The sequence below is a fragment of the Haliotis cracherodii genome, unplaced genomic scaffold, assembly GCF_022045235.1.
Source record: "Haliotis cracherodii isolate W230 unplaced genomic scaffold, xgHalCrac1.p SCAF_8, whole genome shotgun sequence".
NCBI classification, from domain to species: domain Eukaryota; kingdom Metazoa; phylum Mollusca; class Gastropoda; order Lepetellida; family Haliotidae; genus Haliotis; species Haliotis cracherodii.
Window position 1 is genome coordinate 21,379,350 of NW_027266341.1, and position 23,242 is coordinate 21,402,591.

A 23,242-nucleotide genomic window follows, 5' to 3' on the forward strand; every position below is an offset into this window, starting at 1 on the left:
AATTGGGATCGATGACATGTATCAACCAAGTCAGCGAGCCTGACCACCACATCCCGTTACGACAAGCATGGTCGCCTTTTACGGCAAGCATGGGTTGCTGAAGACCTATTCTACTCCGGATCTTCACGGGTCTCGACCCTAGGAGCATAGGCGGGTCCAGATGGGTCCAGGGGTCCGGGCCCCCGCCTTTTGAAAACCCAATGTAGTATATGTAGGCAGTAAAGTTTTCTGAGAGGAATTTGATATTGTGGACCCCTCCTTTATAAAAATGTCGGATCCGCCCTTGATGAGTATGGGACATTGAGACGCCACTCGGCGACATCCGAAGTGTAAAAGCACTGGGACAATCCTTCCAAACATGATATAGATAATCTTAAATAAATATGCTGAAAATAAACACAGACGTACTCACAAGTATGTCAGTTGACGCTGATGTAGGGAAGTCTTCTGTTCATCATTACCAACCCTGAGTCGCCATGTTTTATGGCACTTGACGTCTGCTGCGTGCACGGACTTCATGCATTGACAGTGTGCTATAAATAACATCGTTGTAACCTTGACCTTAGACGCACATGTCGTGTTTTCACCTCACAGCTGGATAGTCAGCTTCATATTTACGTTGTTGTAGTGAGTGAGTGAGTTTGGTTTTACGCCGCTTTTAGCAATATTCCAGCAATATCACGGTGGGGGACACCAGAAATGGGCTTCACACATTGTACCCATGTCGGGAATCGAACCCGGGTTTGAATAAATGGTACACTAACGTTCAGTGGTACAATACTTACGTTATAATAAATAGTACACCAACGTTCAGTGGTTCAATACTTACGTTTGAATAAATGGTACACCAACGTTCAGTGGTACAATACTTACGTTTGAATAAATGGTACACCAACGTTCAGAGGTACAGTACTTACGTTTGAATAAATGGTACACCAACGTTCAGTGGTACAATACTTACGTTTGAATAAATGGTACACCAACGTTCAGAGGTACCTGAACATGTTTAGATGACCTTTATATATAATTATGATGGTACGGGCAATGACTTTTTCAGGATTTATTATATGTTTTGTATTACCCCTAGCTGGGACACAACCCCATGACGACAGATGGCGCTAACCAGCTGCTGAAGGCGATGGCGGACTGTAAGGAGTCTCAACTGACAGAGCTGTCTCTGGAAGTACGTGCTTTGATGCTCATAATAATAGATCATTTATACTTTGTCTAAATATACACCACTTATTTGTAGACCCGTAAAGATCCGGGATAGAATAGGTCTTCAACATCCCATGCTTGCCGTAATAGGCGACTGTGCTTGTCCTTAGAGGCGACTAACAGGCTCGGGTGGTCAGGCTCGCTGACTTGGTTGATGCATGTCATCGATTCCGATTTCGTGGGTCGATGCTCATGATGTCAATCACTGGATTGTCTGGTCCAGTCTCGATTATTTACAGACCGCCGTCGTATCGCTGAAAAATTGCTGAATATTAAACAACAATCTTCACGGGTCAGCTATTCTATGATACTTCTTCACACACTGTATTGAATCACTTGACATTTGTTTATTGTTAAATCGATTATGTACATGACATCAAGGGAACTTGTATATTAATGTGTTCTAGTTAAACACTGGGGGAAAACGTTGTCTATCAATATTCATTTGTACGATGCGTTGAATCAATGAATTAAGGACACATATCCACGTACATTTACGTGTATTAAATGATAAGCACATTTCAAGATGCGATGCTTGAGAGATCACACGTCAAACATTAAATATTAACCTGGAACCGTCTATTTCTCAACCCCCGAGACGGCTTCGTCATCAATGAACGATACGCGTTTTACACGCTTCAACAAATCATAAATTGTGTATTAATGCTCAAGTGGGAAAAGAGGAGGTTTAACGTAACAAACAAACAAACAAGTAATGGAAGTGTGTCGTAGCTTGTAATGTGGGGAGTGGGTGGTATCTTGTGTCTACCTGTAATGTAGGAGAGTGTGTCTTGCATTGTATCTACCTGTACCACGACAAGACAATCAATATAAACATACAGGACAGTGTTTATAACAAGCTTCAAGCTTCACAACCCACAAGAACAATTTAAATGGATTTTTTTTATTCACCTTAGTGTTTAACTCAGGTGCAGTTGTTACCGGCGATGTTTCCATTAATGGCAAGGTGATAGGTGCATTACCGTGTTAGTGAAATCACTTGCTGGTGAAGTGGGGCGACAACTTGCCAGTCACCAGCCTTTATGTTGAGAATAAATCACATGCGAACAAAAGCTTCAGATGTTTTTAACGGATAAGATTAAGATAATAGATCAAAGGGCATTCGAGAAGCAGCAATCTCAACTGGAAACCGGCTTCAGCGAGTTTGAGCATTTTGCCGATGATTGAAATGTGAAGTTATTCGGGAAGTGTCTTTTCTTTCAGTTTTCCACTGTAATCTGTCTGTAAAAAAATACCTCTGTCGTGTGGGCATTCACTGAAAGCCGAGTTTCCGTTATTGTTAAATAACGTTAAACGTGCGAATCATCAACCGAGTCAAGTTGCATGGGAGGTAACTCCACCTGCTATGGAAATACTGAAGGGACATAAATGAAATATTGTTTTCACGATATCTCACGCTGTGAGCTTTTTGAAAATGGTTTCCTTCACAATTAATTATCGATCGACGCCTTTTGAGAATGGTGACTTAAATCAATCGAAGCAAAGGCCTGGTTTCCTGGACCCCAAGCCATACAATCCTTCCTTCCTATCACATGGTGTCATCACTCGTGGATAGTGATTCATAAACAATGTTTATGATATAGTCGGAATCGTACAATCAGCTCTGCTTTTAAAAGAGCTTATGGTTTTGGAACTTACATTATATCATAATTATTCATTATTATACAAAGATACTTATATTTATTAATAATATTCTGAAGGCTATTTATCCCCTTACACGTCTTTGTCTCGTGAGTTTCATTAATACCCATAATGACAGATTTATTGACATTACGTTTGAACCTGTATATATTTACTCTCATCCTGGTAATAATGGTATAGACGATTTTTCTGTCTTGAGTATTGGTGCAGAATCATCAGCTAACTATATCCCTTTCACCTGTTATAAACGCCTCCATGGTCTAGGGGTAGAGCGTCCACCCGAAGAGCGGAAGGTCCGGGGTTCGATTCCCGACCGCGTCATGCCAAAAGACGTTAAAAGATGGTACTTGTTGTTACCCTGTCTGGCCCTCGGCATTAAGGGGCCATAACAAGGACTGGTCGGCTCGGAGTCAGTATACTGTGTCTGAGTGGGGTATTCATGTTAAACTGCGGCATAGTATCTCAGTGAGCTAGCACTATAAATTGGCATCAGTCCGGACTAGTACAAGCAGCCACACACACACACATGCATGCACGTCGCTATATAAGTGCAATAATCGTGGACGCGACGTTAAACCCCATTTCACGTCACGTCACCTGTTATATATGGTACTTTTGTTATGACAGGTGTTAAACTATGAAACTGTCCACAGTGTACTGAATGTTAAGACGTAATTGATATATGTCCCCTGACCACGTGTTAATATTGGATCAATCCTTCTGTAAAGTCGTGTTTTTCATTTTTCAAAATAAAACGTGAGGAAGTAAAAAAACCGAAACAGGATTATGGAAAAATAAAATTGTCGCTTGTTTTTGCTGACGTTGTGTCCCCATTGATGCACATTGCGAATCTACTTCTGTCTCTGAATCTAAACCATTTTTCGAATGTGATGGTAGAAATAGTTCTAAAAATATAATGTTCACAGTTACCTTCAATAAATGAGTTCATGTCAATATGCATAAATTACATTTTCAAAGTGTTCGAATTTTTAAAATGTATGTTTTTTTGTTAAAACATTGATGGGTTAATTTGTTAGATGGGGGAGGCAAATATGTCATTACTACATTAGATGACACAACATTTCATAAAATATAAATAGATGGTCCTTCACTTTATTGGAGAATCGATGTTATTATCGGTGTACGAGCGCAATACGATAAACGTTAAGGGTGCATGAGGGAGCTAGAATGGCTATAAATTATCAATTTATCTCCCTTTATCACCCAGATACGTGCGTGCCGTGGTGGCTTTGGCAATATGTTGAGTGCTTTTTGTTACGCTATCTTACTCCCACGATGCACTGCGGTTCGCCATGTTTTGCCCTGGTGCAGGATTGTCTTCCGGTGTGTTTGTTTCTAAGTCGTCATTCATCAAAACATTCCTTGATGTGATGTTGTTTAGTTAACTTGTTTGCACTCTACCCACTATTACCAGCAATAGAGTTTTAATTTTTTACCCCATACCTTTAAGAAAAACGGACCCGGAATATTTTTATTTGAAGGTTTAAAAATGTATTTTCATTGGTGTCAGATAATCTATGGTTTGGCCAGGGAATAATAGCTTTCGGATAAATTTATCTCACTGTGTGGGGAACCGACTGTAGATAAAATTATAATCTACCAGAGGAGGGTGGTCAGATTTCATATTGTTATCTGATAGAGGGTTTGGGATACATCCAACCCTCTCACTATAACTTTGAGTGGGAGAGTATCGCAACCATCACCGGAAGGTGCCGTTAAGTGCGGCCCAGGGCTAACTCGATGTCTTTGATTTAATGGACTCTGTCCCGTAATGACAAATATCTTCAATAACACCTTAATAATCTCATATTCAATTTTAGTGTGTCAAACGTATTGTGGAATATGTACGAAATAGTTTCCGTATAATTTATTCATAATTTAAAATTAAGAATATTAAATGTGTAACGTACGACTGTCACTGACCGACATGAAGAAATTTCAGCTAATGCGGCGTTATCTGTATCTAATGTCCAGCAGTACCTTCCGATGGCTATTTGTAATTGAACTCTCTTTGCCCACTCTCTGTGTCCAGACCCGTGAAGATCCGGGGTAGAATAGGTCTTCAGCAAACCAAGCATGCCGTAAAAGGCGACTATGCTTTTCGTAAGAGGCGACTAACGTGATCGGGTGGTCAGGCTCGCTGACTTGGTTCATGCATGTCATTACATCCCAGTTGCGCGGATCGATGCTCATGATGTCAATCACTGAACTGTCTGGTCCATACTCGATTATTTACAGACCCCGTCATAAAGTTTGAATAATGCTAAGTACGGCGTTAAACAAGCAAACAAAACACTCACTCACCTATTTACTCTTCTTCCAGGACATCCCTGTCGATGCAGAGTTCATCAAGACCATGAACACCATCCAGGCCACCCGGAACTTCAAGGTCATCCATGGTCACGTGATGAAGTTGGCCACTGGTTCTGTGTCACGTGATCATGACGGAACCAGCCTCACGCGGTGGGAGCCCACCCTTGTTCTGTTCGAGTACATGAGAATGGACAACCTTCGTTTGATTGACATGTTCAAGAGTTTCGACACCAAGAAGAGAGACAAGTTGTCGCGGACTAACCTCAAAGATGGCATTAACGTAAGTTATTTTGTTTGTCTGTTTGTTGGTTAACGCCGCACTCAACAATATTCCACCTATCAATAATCGAGTCTGGACCAGACAATCCAGTGATTGATGTCATGAACATCGATCCGCACAATTGGGGTACGATGGCATGCATCAACCAAATCAGCGAGCATGATCACCCGATCCCGTTCGTCGTCTCTTACGACAAGCATCGTCGCCACTTATGACAAGCATGGGTTGCTGAAGACCTATTCTAACCGGGATATTAACGGGTTCATTAACGCAAGTATTGGAAAACGCTAAAAGATGTAGTATATCTTCGTGTCGTTGCTTCAAGTATGATTTGGGTTCGAATCTCGGTTCACCCTGATTATGTGTCTAGGCTTGTCAGCACCATACCCGTGCCCGTGGGTTAAACCAAAGTGGTAAACGTCTGAGACCTGCATCACTTCCGGCTTTCATCCCACATTAAGCTGACACGCCGTGATATGACTGGAATACTGTTCAAAGTGGCGTTAAACATAACTCACTCACTCACTCACTCAATTGAGTAGACTTGGTATTGTATTGTTGGATCAGCCTTCGGGTAACTTATGTTTGGGGTTTGAGGAATTCATAAGGAGCTCCTTGGATAAATACAGTAAAACCTCTTTAACCCTAAGTCTTTGAGAACAGTTCGAGTTATCGGTAGTTCCAGACAAACGAGTGCCAGTACGAAACCAAATTACCGATAAGGTTCCTTGCGTTTGTTTGTTTATTTGCTTTAGCACACACTCTCCAATATTCCAGCTATGTAACGGCGGTCTTTACATGATCGAATCTGGACCAGACAATCCAGTGATTGACATCATGAGCAACGATAAAGATACCGATAAGGAATCACCTGGCTCGATTTTATACAAACAAAATAGACATAACAGTGTTCGAGTTAAGGAAGTCAACTTAACGTTTACCCCGTGAAGATCCGGGTTAGAACTGGTCTTCAGCAAACCATGCTTGTCGGGGGTCAGGCTCGCTGACGTGATTGATGTACCCAATTGCGTAGTTCGATGCTCATGATATCAATCACTAGATTGCCAGGTCCAGACTCGTCATATAGCTGTGATAATGCTGAGTGCGGCGTTAAACAACAAACAAACCAACTTAAACGTTAAATCACAACCTATCATCACTAAAATAGGTTAGTTTGAGGGATGTACAATGAATGGGCGTGCCCTGTTAGCTTCGTTAGATGCGGATCATCTTTCTCTGATGCTCATGCTATCAATCACTGGTTTCTTCGAGTATTAACAGGCCGTAATAACAGTCATAATGTTGCTGCCTTTGACATCAATCAACTTCACTTGCTCATTCACTCCTCAATATGCACAAACATAGATGATGATGATGATGATGATGATGATGATGATGATTGATTTTTGTCATCTACGATTAAAAAAACATTCGGCATTTTAGATTCAAATTGCATTCGATCTACAACGTTCCTGGATAAAACTCAACAAATAGATACACCATCTGATTAACTGCCATCAGTGAATGTTATGTTGACTGAGGTTATAGAATCCGTGCTATAATGACTTAAACACACCTTTCCTATAGACAAAATAGATATTAAGTGGTTATTATCTATGCCATCACAGCCATTAACGAAAGCTAGCATCCTCGATGGCGATAGCAAGGGGGGATTTTTCCACGATTACTTAAGTGGCCTAGATGAGGTTTGGTCCAATTTAACCCCGAGGCTTAAATCTTTACTTAATTGATTAGATCGTACAAACACAAGCTCAGAACTAAATAGAATTTACTCCAGCGACAATGGCGAGCACCGGGACAAACAGTGGCACCGTGTCGTTGAAGTGGTTGAAGCGGTTTGATGGCTCACCAACTTGATCAGGCTAGGCCCCATCCCCACTCTAATGGGGTCTTCGATTGTTCCATATTGAACACGTCTCTGAATATTCATTAATTTACCAAGAAACGATGTTGGAAATGGGATGTATGTCCTTTGCGAATGCTATCGCCACAAGGACCTCAATAGGCAAATCGAAAAATGTTTGTTCAGCTCTGTAAAGATTTCCTTGCCTGTTTTGAAAGAAATCCTATCAGTGTCTCGTTTGGTTTCAGTAATAGCTGTATAATATACCCGATAAGCCACACGGTGGGTTTGGTGTTAACATACGTGACAAAGACCCTTCCGTTTTGTAAGCTAGTGAATAAGTGAGGATGGTTTAAAGGAAACAAACACAGATTCTGACTCTTCCAACCGAAGATTTATGTTCCAATCAGTCAGTGTTGACCGTACGTATTTATCACTAAGAACGTCTTTACGTAAATACACGCGATGACTGTGACACTTGCTATGTCAGCTTTGTCCAGCAACCAAGTTGGCAGAATATTCAATATCAGTCTTAGCTATTACCAGGATGTATTTATCGCTAACCTTCCCCAGTTTCGTGAGTGGCGGGTGCTACCGGTAGGCCAGGGCATGCGAAACCTTTTCATGCGGACCCGTGAAGATTCCGCGGTAGAATAGGTCTTCAGCAACCGGCCATGCTTGCCGTAAAAGGTGACTATGCTTGTCGTAAAAGGCGACTAACGGGATCGGGATCTTGGTTGATGCATGTCATCGATCCCAATTGCGTGGATCGATGCTCATGATGTCAATCACTGTATTGTCTGGTCCAGACTCGATTATTGACAGACCGCCGTCATATAGCTGGAATATTGCTGAGTGCGGCGTTAAACAACAAACCAACCAACCAACCTTTTCATGCGAACCCTTTTCGCGAACGTCTAGTGTCATTGCTTGTTTTCTGCGATCCATTTATATCATTTTTATCGCTATTTTTCCGTTTGGGATTTCGCTGATCGCTATTTTGCCCGAAGGAATCTGTTTCGGCGGATGTTGTGCACTGGCTTTTTTCTCTGGCGTGGATGTTTTATGTTTAAATGAGTTCAATAAAATCCATCATCGTTTTCAATTTTCCGCTTCCTGTAATGCCATGGACGTTTGAGGATTAACTTTGCAGCTGATATGCCTTTGTTGACAATATGTCTCAACATCGGTAGCGTAATAGCGTAATAGTCCCTTCAACCCTATATAATTAACCATGCCTTATTCACACCGGCGTTCTAATGACACAATACACGCAATTACCTGCATGTACAATCTAGCAGTTTAACCCGCAAACACGGACGTCCGACGCCATGTTTGGCCATTAGACGTTAAAAGCTATGTGTTCTCGACGAAATTATTTTGTCTGTTGAACTATTTTCAATCTACTTGTAAGCTTCGTATTTGCTTCCGCGTGGCCAACAATGTTTTCGAAATGGCCATATTCAGGGCTGTAATATATATGGGTCAGCCCTTACCAAGGATAAGGCATGAACGAGTTTATCAGTACTTTACACACCATAAATAACTCCTGATATTTGTTGACCAGGCTCTTCAACTTTGAAATAGCCCTGACAGATAAATTATAAAAATTCTTTGTTAATAGATTGATTTCGTTGTTGTAGTAGGACTGTAGGTGAGCTGTGCCACAGTTGTCGTGGTACCTCCGCGATGACGTCATATGACATTTAACACAAATTATTGCGCAAGGGCTGGTGTTGACGTTTCTGACAAATGCACTCTGTCATGGTTCAGAGTTTATGTAACTGATGGAATGTTTAGATAGTGAACCGGTGTTATATTGATGAGCTATTGCGGCCAATCAGATGGAAGCTGCACATAAGATACACTCCGTACAGCTTGAGTTACACAGAAACCAAGAACCTGGAAAACCCTTTGTACTTAAAATAATGTGTCCTGAACCATGACGCCACCCTGAGGATGTTACCTTTATCAATTCAATTCAATGTCTTTATTCACCTCTCTATAGGAGGCCACAGGCCTATAGTACAATCATGATTACAGGAGCAATTGGTACAATCATATAATTTCCAAACACAACGCGACAATGTCTCTTATAGGATTCCATAAGTTTGGAAGAGTGGTGTACAAAATTTTGACACAATTGACACAATTGAACTTAATTCTGAAATTGCATAAACATCAAGCCAATCCTATGAGGTTTTGGAGAATCCACATGATATTAATTATTCCACTTGTCATAAATTCTCTCTGTGGATATACAGAAAGTCCTTCCTTCATAGTAGTAAGGGGGCACGGGTGGCCCAGTCGTCTAAGGCGCCGCGATTCGCTGTCCCTCGCGTCCCTTGGGCACGCCAGAAACCTATGATTGTGGGTTCGAATCCCGGTTCGCCCACGTTATGTTTCTAGGTTTGTCAGCACCATACCCGTGCTCGTGGGTTTCACCGAAGTGGTAAACGTCTGAGACCTGCATCACACCGGGCTTTCCTCCCACAATAAGCTGACACGCCGCGATATAACTGGAATACTGTTAAAAGCGGCGTTAAACCCAACTCACTCTCTCACTATTTAACCACTCAACCTGTTAATCTAACGGGCGCACATAACAATGTATCAAAGATGTTGATGCCACGGGTGCCGTATTCGAAGATTTACATTTGACCACTGAGAAGCTATTCAGATGACATGTCTTTTCAAAGAATATATATTATGTTATCGATAAAACACAATGAAGTGAATAAGACACCAGTTGTTCATGGTCGTCTCCAGTATCACCAGCAAAAGACCGCCTCTGTTGTCTAGATGTAGAGCGTCTGTCCGGAGAGCGGAAGGTCTTGGGTTTGATCCCCGGTAGTGTCATACCAAAATACGTTAAAAGATGGTACTTGTCGTTAACATGTCTAGCGCTGAGCATTAAGCATTAATGTCTCTATATAAGTGCTATATGCAACGTCAAACCCCATGGTGTCCCCCGCCGTGATATTGCAAGAATATTTTGAAAAGCAGCGTAAAACCACACCCACTCACCCAGAAACAGACGAAAGGTGGTAAACAAGGGACTATATACAAATATAGCATCATAAACTGCCGGGCAAAAGACAGTATACACTTGAAAATTGGATTTGACCCAAAAATTGCATACGTTATCAAAACGTTACTCGGCTCAAAGTAGTCGGGGCGGTCGGGTAGCATAGTGGTTAAAGCATTCGCTCGTCACGCCGAAGACCCGGGTTCGATTCCCGACATGGGTACAATGAGTGAAGCCAATTTCTGGTGTCCCCCGCCGTGATATTGCTGGAATATTGCTAAAATAAATAACCATACTCACTCACTCACTCTTGTCGATCTGTTTTTTCATGCAAAATGAATCGGAATTTCTGTTCGGATTGACAAAATAAAAAAAATGTTCAATTGCTGGAATATTGCTAAAAGCGGCGTAAAACCATACTCACTCACTCACTCAAAGCAGTCGACGAAACACGGCAAACATAAGGTCCAAAACACAACTAAGTTACCCGTATCAGATACATCACTTGTTTGATTCATTCTTGGCCACCATCAAACATGGGTTGATACTTTCTTTTGCCCGGCAGTTTAACTAATCATCGTCATGTTGATCATCGTCCCACTACGTCGGAGTACAATGACACACAGACAGCCACAATCACAAATCCTCTCCAGTTGGTTGCCTTTGCTACGCTTATTGTAATGGGGACCTATTCTGCCCTTGAATCCCCGCGGGGTTTGCACGTTTGAGAACGGGTAATGAGGATAATCGTTTCTAAAGTATAAGGAGGCGGTCGGGTAGCCTAGTGGTTAAAACGTTCGCTCGTCACGCCGAAGTCCTGGGTTCGATTCCCGATATGGGTACAATGGGTGAACCCCAATTATGGTGTCCCCCGCCTTGCTATTGCTGGAGTATTGTTAAAAGCGTCGTAAAAGCATAATGATACTCACTCACTCAAAAGTATAAGGTGAGCTTCAGTACCTTCGCGCTGTCGTTATAAATTACAGTCGTGTTCGTTTCCGATTATTCGACTACTTTACATCATTAGGTCGTCGCTGATAAATTGGATAAATAACCATTATTCACTGAAACGGTACACATGGCAAACGACGGCATAATTTACGAGCGTAATACATCAAATATGTTTTGGAGGTAATGTAAATTACATAAATAGGCATCTACAAGGACTAGCGCACTGACCTTTTAATACACGTGTATGATCAAAACATGATTGTTGGTCGGCCGGAAATCAAGCAACGGTAGATCACGTGTCTCTTAGGCAATGAACAGCCGATCGGTGTTGAAAAAAACCTTATAGGTTTCATATTGCATAAATAAAAATATTGTTTATTCTTAAGAGAGTTTATTGTACAAAAATGTGGAAAATTGTATGCGGGTAATAAAACTAAAACCGGGAAGTTTGTTACAAAAACCCAAATTTCTGTTCCATAGCTATCGATCTCGATCGTATGATTTCACAATTATTACTATGAAAAGTATAATTTTGTTAAGATTGGAAGGTTTTTATTTTGTAGAATGACTTATAAGGAACATAGAATGATTCCCTTGATAAAAGAGGTTTTGACAAGGCGCGCCAATGACGACACGATCGTGAGGCTGTCGTCGTGAAATTAAATCAAATTGCAAAACGATTTCGGTAAAGAGATCAGTTCAAAAGGAGCCAATGAAAAACCCATGAACCACCATGTCGCGCTGTTGTCAAAATCACCACGTTTTACATAAGTCGTACTATAGAAGCAAGCGGTACGTTTAAACCTTGTCATTCAATTAAGCACAATATGTCGTTTGTCTTTACTTCATATTAAAAGAAGATGACACACATCTTCTGATATTAGTTACGGTTGTGGTCTGATGCTTCCCTAGGTACATTAGTAGGCAAAATAAACCAATTTATTTAGAAATTGAGGCAAACTGAAGAAACCAACTTGATCGCTTGTAACAGTTGTTCCCTCTGAAGACTACACCATGGGCGGATACAGAGGGGTTGGGGGTGGGGGGTTTGCGGGGGTTCGCAACCCCCCATTTTATTTCGAAAAAAATCTTTATTTGTGTATAAATTACCACCAAAGACATTAAATAGATCTTAATTGTGCAACACCCCCCCCCCCCCCCCTTTTAAAAAAAGCTGTATCCGCCCATGTACAACATTCTCGAATGAGTGAGTGAGTGAAAGTGATTATGCCAAATACGGCTTACGGCTTAGAATACGGCTTAGACATTTTCCTGGAAGTACTGAAAGTACCAACGACCAACACTGTCCGTGTAAATACACGAACAGTCTGGAGACATTGTTACCACCCGATTCTCATTTGAGCAAACTGGTTACCGAACTGGTTCCATGTCCAGACATAGAATCCCCTTTTGGTCACGGGTCTCTGAATGGTATTTTTAAACGTGGGTGTATCGCTGTATACTAGCTTTTCCAAGTGGTCATTTTGCAAACACGTTCAACTTTTAAGCAGAAATAATCAAGTACACTTTTGAGAAATATTGGTTCTTTGTAAGTTTGAAGTTAACAAAATTATCATGTAATGTGCCATGACTAAAATTCAAGCTAAAATTATTTTTGTGCTTGAAAGAGGGAACTATTTTTTGTGACAGTGCTCATAACAATTAGTGTTCCTTAGTATGTTTGACCTTCAAATTTCATGCTGCGTATTATTTATATCGTACTAAACATGTTATTTTATTATTATTTGGGGGTAAATGATAAATAATGAGTATACTTATAAAGCGCTAGATTCCACGCGCAAGCATGCTAAAAAAGCGCTACACCAGTATTGCCCCAGTCAATGGATCAGTATGTTCTCGAGTGTCATACTCTGCTCCTTGGGGTGGAAACAAACCATGCATCCAAGTCTCATCCATCATTAGCATCTCGCCGCCGGGTGAACAGAGGCACTTTTCGAAAAAAAGTCGCTTTCCTAACGTATAACATGCGTTTCAGATCGGGGCAGGGCCAAAGCCCAAGAAACTCCCAGGTGTCATGCTTTCACCTGGTCACCCATCCACCTCCTCTCCGCCACCAACGTTCTCTGATTTGTGGCCTGTGCGCTGTACACAGGACCACTTTCCACCGCTTTTTATCATCGATGAACTTCACTTTGAAATTAAAATATAATATGTCCTGGTTGATGCATTTCATCGATCCCAATGGTTGGATCGATGCTCATGATGTCAATCACTGGATTGCTGGTCCAGACTCGATTATATACAGACCTCCATCATATACCTGGAATATTGCTGAGTGCGGCGATAAATAACAAACAAACAAACTAACAAATTTACTTAAGGTCTTATTTGGACATACTAACCCGTACAGTGGACCGCCTTCGGTAAAACGTTACATGCTATTGAACATTGCTGTTTTTAAGCCTTGTACTGATGCAAGTAAGCCCTTAATGGCCCTTCGCTCCCACACTCGTGGCATAACCAGCGAAATGTCTAAGACAGCAGCTAGCCCCGTCAAATCCCTTTGAAATAATAGGGTTATTTATGAAATCCCGTCTTAACATACCAGGCTAAAGCGGTTTGACACACGAAAATAGCTATTGACAATAACTGATCTCTTCTCATCTCCAGACGCTGAAGATTCCCTTCACCGAGCATATGTTGGACGAGATCATGGAGAAGTTGGATGTCAACAAGGACGGCGTCATAGACTTGGAGTAAGTCTCCTTATAGATTTGATTAACACTAATATATGTGACAAATGTGTTAACTCACCAAGACACCCCTGTGGAAATGAGGGAAAAGTGTATCTCATTCTAAGGCCCCGACCATTCATGTTTTGTATTTGTTGCTGTTGTGGTTTTTGTTTTGTTTTTGTTTGTCTGTTTGTTGTTGTTGTTGTTTTGTGTGTGGTTTTTGTTTGTTTGTGTGTGTGTTTGTGTGTGTGTGTGTGGGGGGGGGGGGGGGGGGGGGCAAGATGTTTTAAGCTACAGCTGCGAAATAGATATGTTTTTATTTAATTCTATAAATTCTATGATCTAAGGATTTTTTAAAATAGTAATAAAAAAACACATTGCCCCAATGTACTTTTTGTGGCCGACAATTCCTATATTTCCCAACAATATGAAGCATAATTTACAAGAATTTTCGGGGAATCACCCGCCCATCCCAAAACAAATACCAAATGGCCGTCCCCTAACAGCGACCGAACAAACTATTTGGAATCCTTAGGACCCTGAAGTCTTAGTCCAGCCGGGATCAAAAGGAAAAGGTAGGAACAGATTAATAACATCCATCTTGTGGCTAATTCGCGTGTGCAGCATACCTTATGACTAGCCCGTGTGTGCAACTTACCTGATGGCTAACTCGCGTGTGCAGCATACCTCATGACTACCTCATGTGTGCAACTTACCTGATGGCTAACTCGTGTGTGCAGCATACCTTATGACTACCCCGTGTGTGCAACTTACCTGATGGCTAACTCGCGTGTGCAGCATACCTTATGACTACCCCGTGTGTGCAACTTACCTGATGGCTAACTCGCGTGTGCAGCATACCTCATGACTACCCCGTGTGTGCAACTTACCTGATGGCTAACTCGCGTGTGCAGCATACCTTATGACTACCCCGTGTGTGCAACTTACCTGATGGCTAACTCGCGTGTGCAACATACCTTATGACTACCCCGTGTGTGCAACTTACCTGATGGCTAACTCGTGTGTGCAACATACCTTATGGCTACCTCGCGTCAGCAGCCTACGAGCGTCACTTCAAACACCAGGCTACCCCTTGGCATCAAAGTCGACGCAGTGTTACCTCGCCACTCAAACTCAATTTGACACCTCTCATGATTGATACTTACAATTTTTGCCTCCAGGACACAGTTAAGGTATGGACGTTTATTCGCGAGACTCACAGACTTCGACATGGCCAGTCATCTAAACTAGACTTTGTTCAGCCCGTGTGTCAATACTCCAACGTGAACACGCCTATGTTCTCATAGTTACATTACGGCTTGAAAAAAATGTCCTCCGTTTCTATTCTATAATTCTGTTTAAAGATTTGATACAAGTCACGACATCAGTGGGTTTGTAAGTACATGTACGCTAGAGGCGGTCGGGTTAAGCATCAGCTCGAGTTAGATTGTGCATGGGTGCACAGGTTCATTTTACATGGGTACAATATATGAAGCCCATTTTGTGGTGTCCCATACACCCCACCACACCCCTACACCCGTGGTTTTGCAGGAATATTTTTAAAATCGGCGTGAAATCATACTCGCTGACTAGTATTTGCTTGCTTGTTTGTGTGTTGTTTAACGCCGCACTCAACAATATTCCAGCTATATGGCGGCGGTCTGTAAATAATCGAGTCTGGACCAGACAATCCAGTGATTTAGATACGTTGATACGTTGGCATATTTCAACCAAGTCAGCGAGTCTGACCAGCCGATCCCGTCAGTCATCTCTTAATTACGACAAGCACGGTCGCCTTTTACGGCAAACATGGCTGCTGAAGACCTATTCTACTCCGGATCTTCATGGGTCTCGCTCACTAGTTTGGCTTCTTTGTTTTTTACGTGGAATAAGCAGTATTCTAGCTATAGAGTTAAACAACAAACAAACAAATCATCGAGGATGTCAAATGGTCAGCCTAAATCAAAACAAACAAATATATAACATTGACGTACAATACTAGCAGAGCTAACATCGCTTTGTTGAACGGGACCTTGGACATGAAAAGCTGGATGACTAATTCTGGTTTATGAAGACGGAAAATCAAGATTCAGGTTGTCGGTAATTTCACTAAGCTGATCATCGAGAGAGGGGTAATTAGCTTGAGTATCATTATGATGAATAAGAACAATCTTGTTCCCGTTCACGACTCTATATACTTAGGAATAATTTAGATGAGAGTTTCTTTCAAGTATTTAATCGAATCAGCGAGTTCTGCTCCATTCAATGAACGGCATTTTCAGGTAGAAAGAAATGGTAATAAGATTACACGAAACTCAAATGTACAAAAAAGTTTTGGCAAACTTTATCATACTTGTTTAGCCAAAATAGGAACCGATTCGAATTGTCGTTAACTGAATCGCATCCCTTCAAAGAACAGCTTAACGTTTTCAATGAGCCCCGCCAATGGTTTGCAACTTGCATGCGTCTAATTTTAAGTGTGAAGTGTTTACAGAGATGCAAATGACCAATAGCACACACAAAGGTCCTCGGTTCTGTCATTTCGAATTAGATTAGGCCTTTGAATTGATCACTTAACGTTAAGATTAGGAAGGAATGCACTGAGATTGAGCAAAGTCTAGGACAAGCTCGGGTTGAGGTAAATTAGAGTAGGATTAAAGGCAAGAGGTGTTTTAACCTAATAATGAATTAAGTTGGTTGTCAAATATAATTATCGTGAAGGATGTAGATGTTTGAACGGAGGACCTAGAGGAAATGGGGTTTGACCGAGAAAATTGACTGCTTCAGACGCAAACAGACACAAACACCCTGTCTGTACAAGACGCTTGTAATTGTCGGATCCGGAAAAGGGGAATACTTTATATAAGAAAACATGGTTTGTCAATTTATGGAAACAGTTTTAACAGTGTTATCAGTGTTTGCACATCCAAAGTTAAGCATTTTTTACATATCTGAAAATGGGAAATTCAAATCAAATCAACGATCGTTGCCGAGTTATTCATGAGCACATGTGTAAGGTGCAACGACCTCTCTCTCTAACAAAGCACGGGGGAACTTGCTGCATCCGAATTATGGAATATCGTTCTTGTAATGGACAGTATCGCTGCTGAAAGATTATGATTTCTATGATTGATATACTTTTCATAACATTCCGAATTTGTCATGTATGGGGTCAAGGTAAAACTGGAAATCACAGGCGATGTCAGGACGAACTCTGTTGTTGAACATATTTTATGCAATACATGTGTTAGTTATGGGAAGAGTGATGTGTTTCATTGAAGGACACGGGTAGGACAGGAACGTATGGTAGGAAATGAGTGAGTGAGTGATTTGGGTTTAACGCCGCTTTTAACAGTATTCTAGTTATATCGCGGCGTGTCGGCTTAATGTGGGAGGAAAGCCCGATGTGATGCAGGTCTCAGACGTTTACCACTTCGGTGAAACCCACGAGTACAGATATGGTGCTGACAAACCTAGAAACATAATCGGGGCGAACCGGGATTCGAACCCACAATCATAGGTTTCTGGCGTGCCCAAGGGACGCAACTCTGCACAGCGAATCGCGGCGCCTTAGACGACTGGGCCACCCGTGCACCCTTATGGTAGGAAGGACACGCGAAGGAATCTGCAGACATCATTATCTAATCGTGAAGGCAAAAACTATGTAAGATAAGAGAAACGTTAATTTATGTAATTATATAAATTTATGCTAAATTTATTATCAGATAGTTGGTAAGTAATCACAGATAAGATAAGAGAACAGAAAACATACACTAAGACCTTATGATCCGTAAGGAAATATGGCTTACATCGTGAAACAAAGAACATGTTGAAGGTATTGGGTAATGGTGCTGACATACCTAAAAACAAGCGGGGCGAATCGTGGATTCGAACACATGTGTTTCTGGCAACTGGGCTATCTAGTGTTTTTTAATCAAAATGCATCATACAGTCACTAACAATTGAAGGTTTAGATTTAATTCCATTGGAAAGTCTCAGTTCTTTCATATGATTGCCATGGCTTAATGACACTAGAATATAATAACAGATTAAGTATGCTAGGTCACAACCTATGTGGAACCGCCAGCGGCCACCAGTTTGCATTTCTCCCTACATTTAATCTCCAAGTAACCAATCGATCTCAAGAGTTGATCGCGCGTATACTACGGATTCCTTGTCGCATGTCGTTTTTTTATGACGTACAATACGTTTCCATTCAGAAACAAACAACTGCTTATCTTGAATGACGGTTGATAGAAAGTCAGAACAAACAGGTGAGGTGAAATGGGGTTTAACGTCGATTATTGCACTTATATAGCGACGTGCATGCACGTGTATGTGTGTGTGGCTGCTTGTACTAGTCCGGACTGATGCCGATTTATCGTGCTAGCACACTGAGATACCATGCCTCAGTTTAACATGAATACCCCACTCGGACACAGTATACTGACTCCGAGCCGCCCAGTCCTTGTTTTAGCCCCTTAATGCCGAGCGCCAGACAGGATAACAACAAGTACCATCTTTTAACGTCTTTTGGTATGGCGCGGCTGGGGACCGAACCCCGTACCTTCCGCTCTACGGGCGGACGCTCTACCATTAGACCGCGGAGGTGGTCTTCAGAAGAAACACTTGAATCTGACCTGGCACAGATTATCGATGTTCATCTCCGTATCAGCAAGCCCCGTCTCTCACTCTTGTCTCTGGGATGTCCACGGGGCACGTGAGATTATTGGGGGAAATTAAGGGACCGTTTTACATAAAGAATTCAAAGCGTTTTCCTCGAGGCTGGTCAAACGAAGAGCCCAGAATTGAATTCTGTATGTCCACGGTGTAATCAGTTCCCTTTCTGTCCGTATCTCCAGGGTAACATGGCATATGTCCGAGGACCTGACGACGTCTAAGTGACCAATGACCGACTAGGCGATAAGGGACAGGCCAATTTATTTCAAGGGCTGTGATCGAATTCCCGTTGGATATGTTTAAAGGTTTTTATTTCTGCACGTGAAAGCTATTTTTAGGAAAGACTTAAGCATTCCTTAGTTGCTAGAACGTTCAACCTCAGTTACAGTAACCGACATGACCTCATTTCGTTCAACAATTCCGACAAAACTGAGTTTATTTATGTAATCCATCAAATGTGGGAATATAAGAAACTACAGAGAAACCATCTGATCTGTGCTTAGAAATTCAAAATGATGGCAGTTAGTGTTCCAAGCTGATGGACAAGCTTAAGGGATGATTTCGATTTTCCGATGTTCAATGCTATTCCATAGTATGATCTTTACAGTTTTCTTTGAAAGCTTTTTAGGGCCATTTGTATTTTAATTTTCTTCTTGAAATTTCAAGATTATAACTTGACATTGAAGATACTAAGCTGAAATTTCAAGATACATTGGTTGAAATTTCAAGCATCTTGAAATTTCAAGAGTGTATCTTGAAATTTCAACTATCGTGTATCTTGTAATTTCAAGTTAGTATCTTGAATTTGCAACTTATGTGTTTCTTGAAATTTCAAGTTAGTATCTTGAAATTTCAACTTAGTGTCTTGAAATTTCAAGAGAAAACTAACAAAAACCAAAGGCCATTAAAGCCTTCTGTAGTGGCACGTGTCCACGGTAAAGCGGCACATACTTACCCATTTCTTGAACACCAGGTGTTACAACTGTCTTTCAGAGATCCATTCACATAATTATCACCCCGTCTTTGCCGTTTGCACCATATGGAATCAGTTCTTCGAGAGATATTCGAGACTGATTGTTCTCTGACGTTGGAAGTTTTCGATTTTCTGATAATTTCATTTAAGAAATGGAGCCAAGGTTTTGCCCTTCTGTTTTATCACTGACCGGATTGTTTCTTTCTTAATAGTCTGGTGCGGGAGGGTTTCATGATCCCCCCATACGCCTTAAACAGCAACTGGGACTTTGTTGGTAACCTACCTCGTTCCGTGAAGTTTGTCATTTACTGCACATGGAAATATTTCCGAAATTAGTTTTCCTTGTTGTGTTCACACAATAGGGCATATAAATCAGGCCTCACGTATTTTAATCAATATTAGACAAATTATTTTTCTTTTAAGATAAATGTTATCTAATTGGATATGTGATGCATTATGTCTATGGCACTTCTTGTAATGGTGGAAAGAAACGAAAAATTCACGCTGAATGGTATTGACCATTCCAAGGGATCCGTTCATGCAATTTGCATCGCTGTTTTGCCTTGAACCCCCAGTGGAATCTGTTCCGGCAGATAGTCGACACTTAATGTTCTCTGGCGTTGATGTTTCTTTATTTAATTTCAACAATGTCGGGATTAACGGATTATGAGTGCATAGCAGTGTCCTTTTAAATGTGTGTAATGTCATCAGATATATCCTATTCTATTGTTATGAAAGCCATTGACCCATTCGCTGCCATACATTCATTTTGGGATCGATTCGAATGGCATAAGGCTAAATATAGCCGTCCAATCATATAAATGGTATGTGTGGAAGAAATTCCATTAAGACTGTGAAAAGAACGAAGAAAGTAACTCCACTTCAGAAACGATGATATGGCAAATTGGTCCAGGGTATGTATGGTAACAGAAAGGAGTTATAATACTCAGGAAAATCGAGGAAGATACCAATACTAACATTATTTTGTTGCAGAGAGATGATGAAAGGAGCAAAAGACATGTCACGCTACGTCAACCAGCGAACGTTAAAGGCCAAGGCCAAGAAGCGAGAGGACATGGGCCTTGTCACTCTCCGGCAGACGCTGAAGAAGATCATCAAGAAACGAAAGGAGGATCAGGACCAGGCGGCACAGAACGCCAGCAGGGACAGACGGAAAAGCATGATGGAGGCAAGTGGTCTGCCAGGTCTGGCTGGCATCGTGCGTAAAATGCAGATCAAGAAGTCAACGGGGATTACTATCCAAGATCCCGAGGTCGCCGAGATGAATGACGTGGAAGGAATGGTCAAGTTGGCCGCGATGAAATTCAGAAGGAAGCTCAAGAAACCTTCACAACCGGCAACTATATCTGAAGACGGGGAGACACCCGATTCTAAGGCACCGCTTACTGTTGCCATGACAACAGCGATGTCATGACGTTCAAGACAAGTTGTAGGGCTGGTGACAGCAACTTGACTTTCTAGAGGAAGGTGACACTGGTGTCGTGACGTTCAGTTTATTGGTGCAACAGTGCAACTACGAAATGACGTTAAATGGTTGCAGTAACAATTATAGCGTCAACGATGTCATGACGTCCGATTGCTGCAGCGTTGACAGTGCCATCATGTCGGTCAATGGTTGCTGCAACAATACTAACATATATGCAACGTTTGTTGCTGCGGCAAAGGCGATAGCTATGGATGAGAACACGTAATGGCGTCAGCGTCTGCAGCAAGGAAACAGTTGCTGAGACGCGAGACAACTATAACAACGCCACAGCGCTACACACATAATGCCATAAGATGCATTGTACATTGTATCAGTTAAGATAGAATCTCGTCGATACCAACTTAATATCTAATTCGCCAAACCTATCCAGGATAGAATATCATTCATAAATGAGTTTCCTGATAACAGACTTACTTCATGATATGTATAGGAGCGGTGGGGGGCGGTCGGGTAGCCTAGTGGTTAAAGCGTTCGCTCGTCACGCCGAAGACCTGGGTTCGATTACCAACATCAGGACTGTGTTTGAAGCCCGTTTCTGGTGTTCCCCGTCATGATGCTGCTGGAATAATGCTACAAGCGGTGTAAACTCATTGACTCATCGTGCGAGTTAGGATGAAACATCTACGTTAAATGACAATTATAATTATCCCGAATTACAAAGAATTTCCAGAAATGGCCTCACACTCTATTAAAACAACAGTCACCCTTATGGATTGCCTCTTTTTATTCGGATGTATTTTATCCTGAATGGCAATTTTGTTTTGACGAAATAGAAGACCGTGTTTACTTGTAAAGTTATTTTTAAAAAAGTCGACACTGCAAACATTCATCATTTAATGCAATATTTGGGAGCCGTAAGTCCTAGATCGTTAAGTCCACTGGCTTTGTCACGAACGCCTATACTGATTTCCTTTGTTGTCATGACTCTATTCTGTGTGGTTTTTTTTCATTCAATATACATTCAAACTGGAAAAAGGTTAAACGTAATTGATTATTTTCAACAAAAATACTTTCTCTAAGGTGATCCATTAACACAATCACGCGTTTTTTCACAATCAACACCCACCTGTCCACAATGCATTCATTAATAATTTATTTAAGAAGGTATATTTAGACAATATCGATAATTACCTTATAGTCGCAGTAACAGCAAATCACATGAAAATTGTTCTCAGGGAATGGCTACATGTACATTTCGTAGTCTTTGAAAATCGCGTCTACTGTGTTCCTGAAATAAAAAGTGTTATTAGTTTTAGTGAAATTATAAACGTTTTATATCGAAAAACATATTGATGAATAGTCTTACTTGAGGCACTTCATATCGTTATGATTTTTAATGTGAAGTTTACACGATAAGCGGCTTTTCGGACGACAGGCCGGTCACGTGACCACGAAACTGGCCGCGAATGACGTTCATACGTTTTTCATGATTTCTTGAAATGGCGTAAACATCGAGGGACTACTTTCACATTCATGTGAAACACCTTGCGATTTCCTGGCACGAATAAATGCAAGAACGTTGTTTCTGATCATTTAGATTCTTTAATCTTGAACTCCGTACGCGTGATTTAGAAAACATTGGGAACAGCTAGAGAGTTTGTCGGCATGCCCGTGCACACATTTCCCCCCTTCGACCCATCCTTGTGAAGAAAACAAAGAAATGCACACCAAAACTTCCGACTCCATCCGTGCCTAGACTGACAAGTAACAGTCGACACGGATCTATGAATTGACCTCAGCATCTATTTGACACATGTTTATATGCACCGATCAACGATCGGACAGTTGATCAATGATGACCAACATTTGTAATCGCAAAAAATATGTAAATATCTCCCGTCACGTTATCCCCCGTGTATTTAAAGCAAATGTATTACGACGTGTGTCACTATGACCGACTTACTCGGGTAGTTCTGAACAGACCTTTCTCGTCTATGAATGATATTATTTGAATCTATTTGTTGTAACCAAATAACAAAGATGTCACTGTTGACCAATTTGAGCAAACACACTCAGGTCACCCCTTCTTTTGAGGAACTATTTTATTCC

At 41.3% G+C, this 23,242-nt stretch overlaps 1 protein-coding gene across 2 annotated transcripts in view; it reads left to right on the forward strand.

Moving 5' to 3' along the window:
- The window catches only part of LOC139450163 (leucine-rich repeat-containing protein 74A-like), a 62,377-nt gene extending 40,789 nt beyond the window's left edge, over window positions 1-21,588 (forward strand). For both annotated transcript variants that reach the window (XM_071231837.1, XM_071231838.1), the window contains exons 10-13: window positions 1,088-1,183; window positions 5,225-5,494; window positions 13,969-14,054; window positions 20,680-21,588. In XM_071231837.1, the coding sequence (XP_071087938.1) occupies window positions 1,088-1,183; window positions 5,225-5,494; window positions 13,969-14,054; window positions 20,680-21,121 (894 nt within the window). In that variant the 3' untranslated portion in view covers window positions 21,122-21,588. The remainder of the gene's footprint in view (window positions 1-1,087; window positions 1,184-5,224; window positions 5,495-13,968; window positions 14,055-20,679) is intronic.
- Window positions 21,589-23,242: the final 1,654 nt, after the last annotated feature.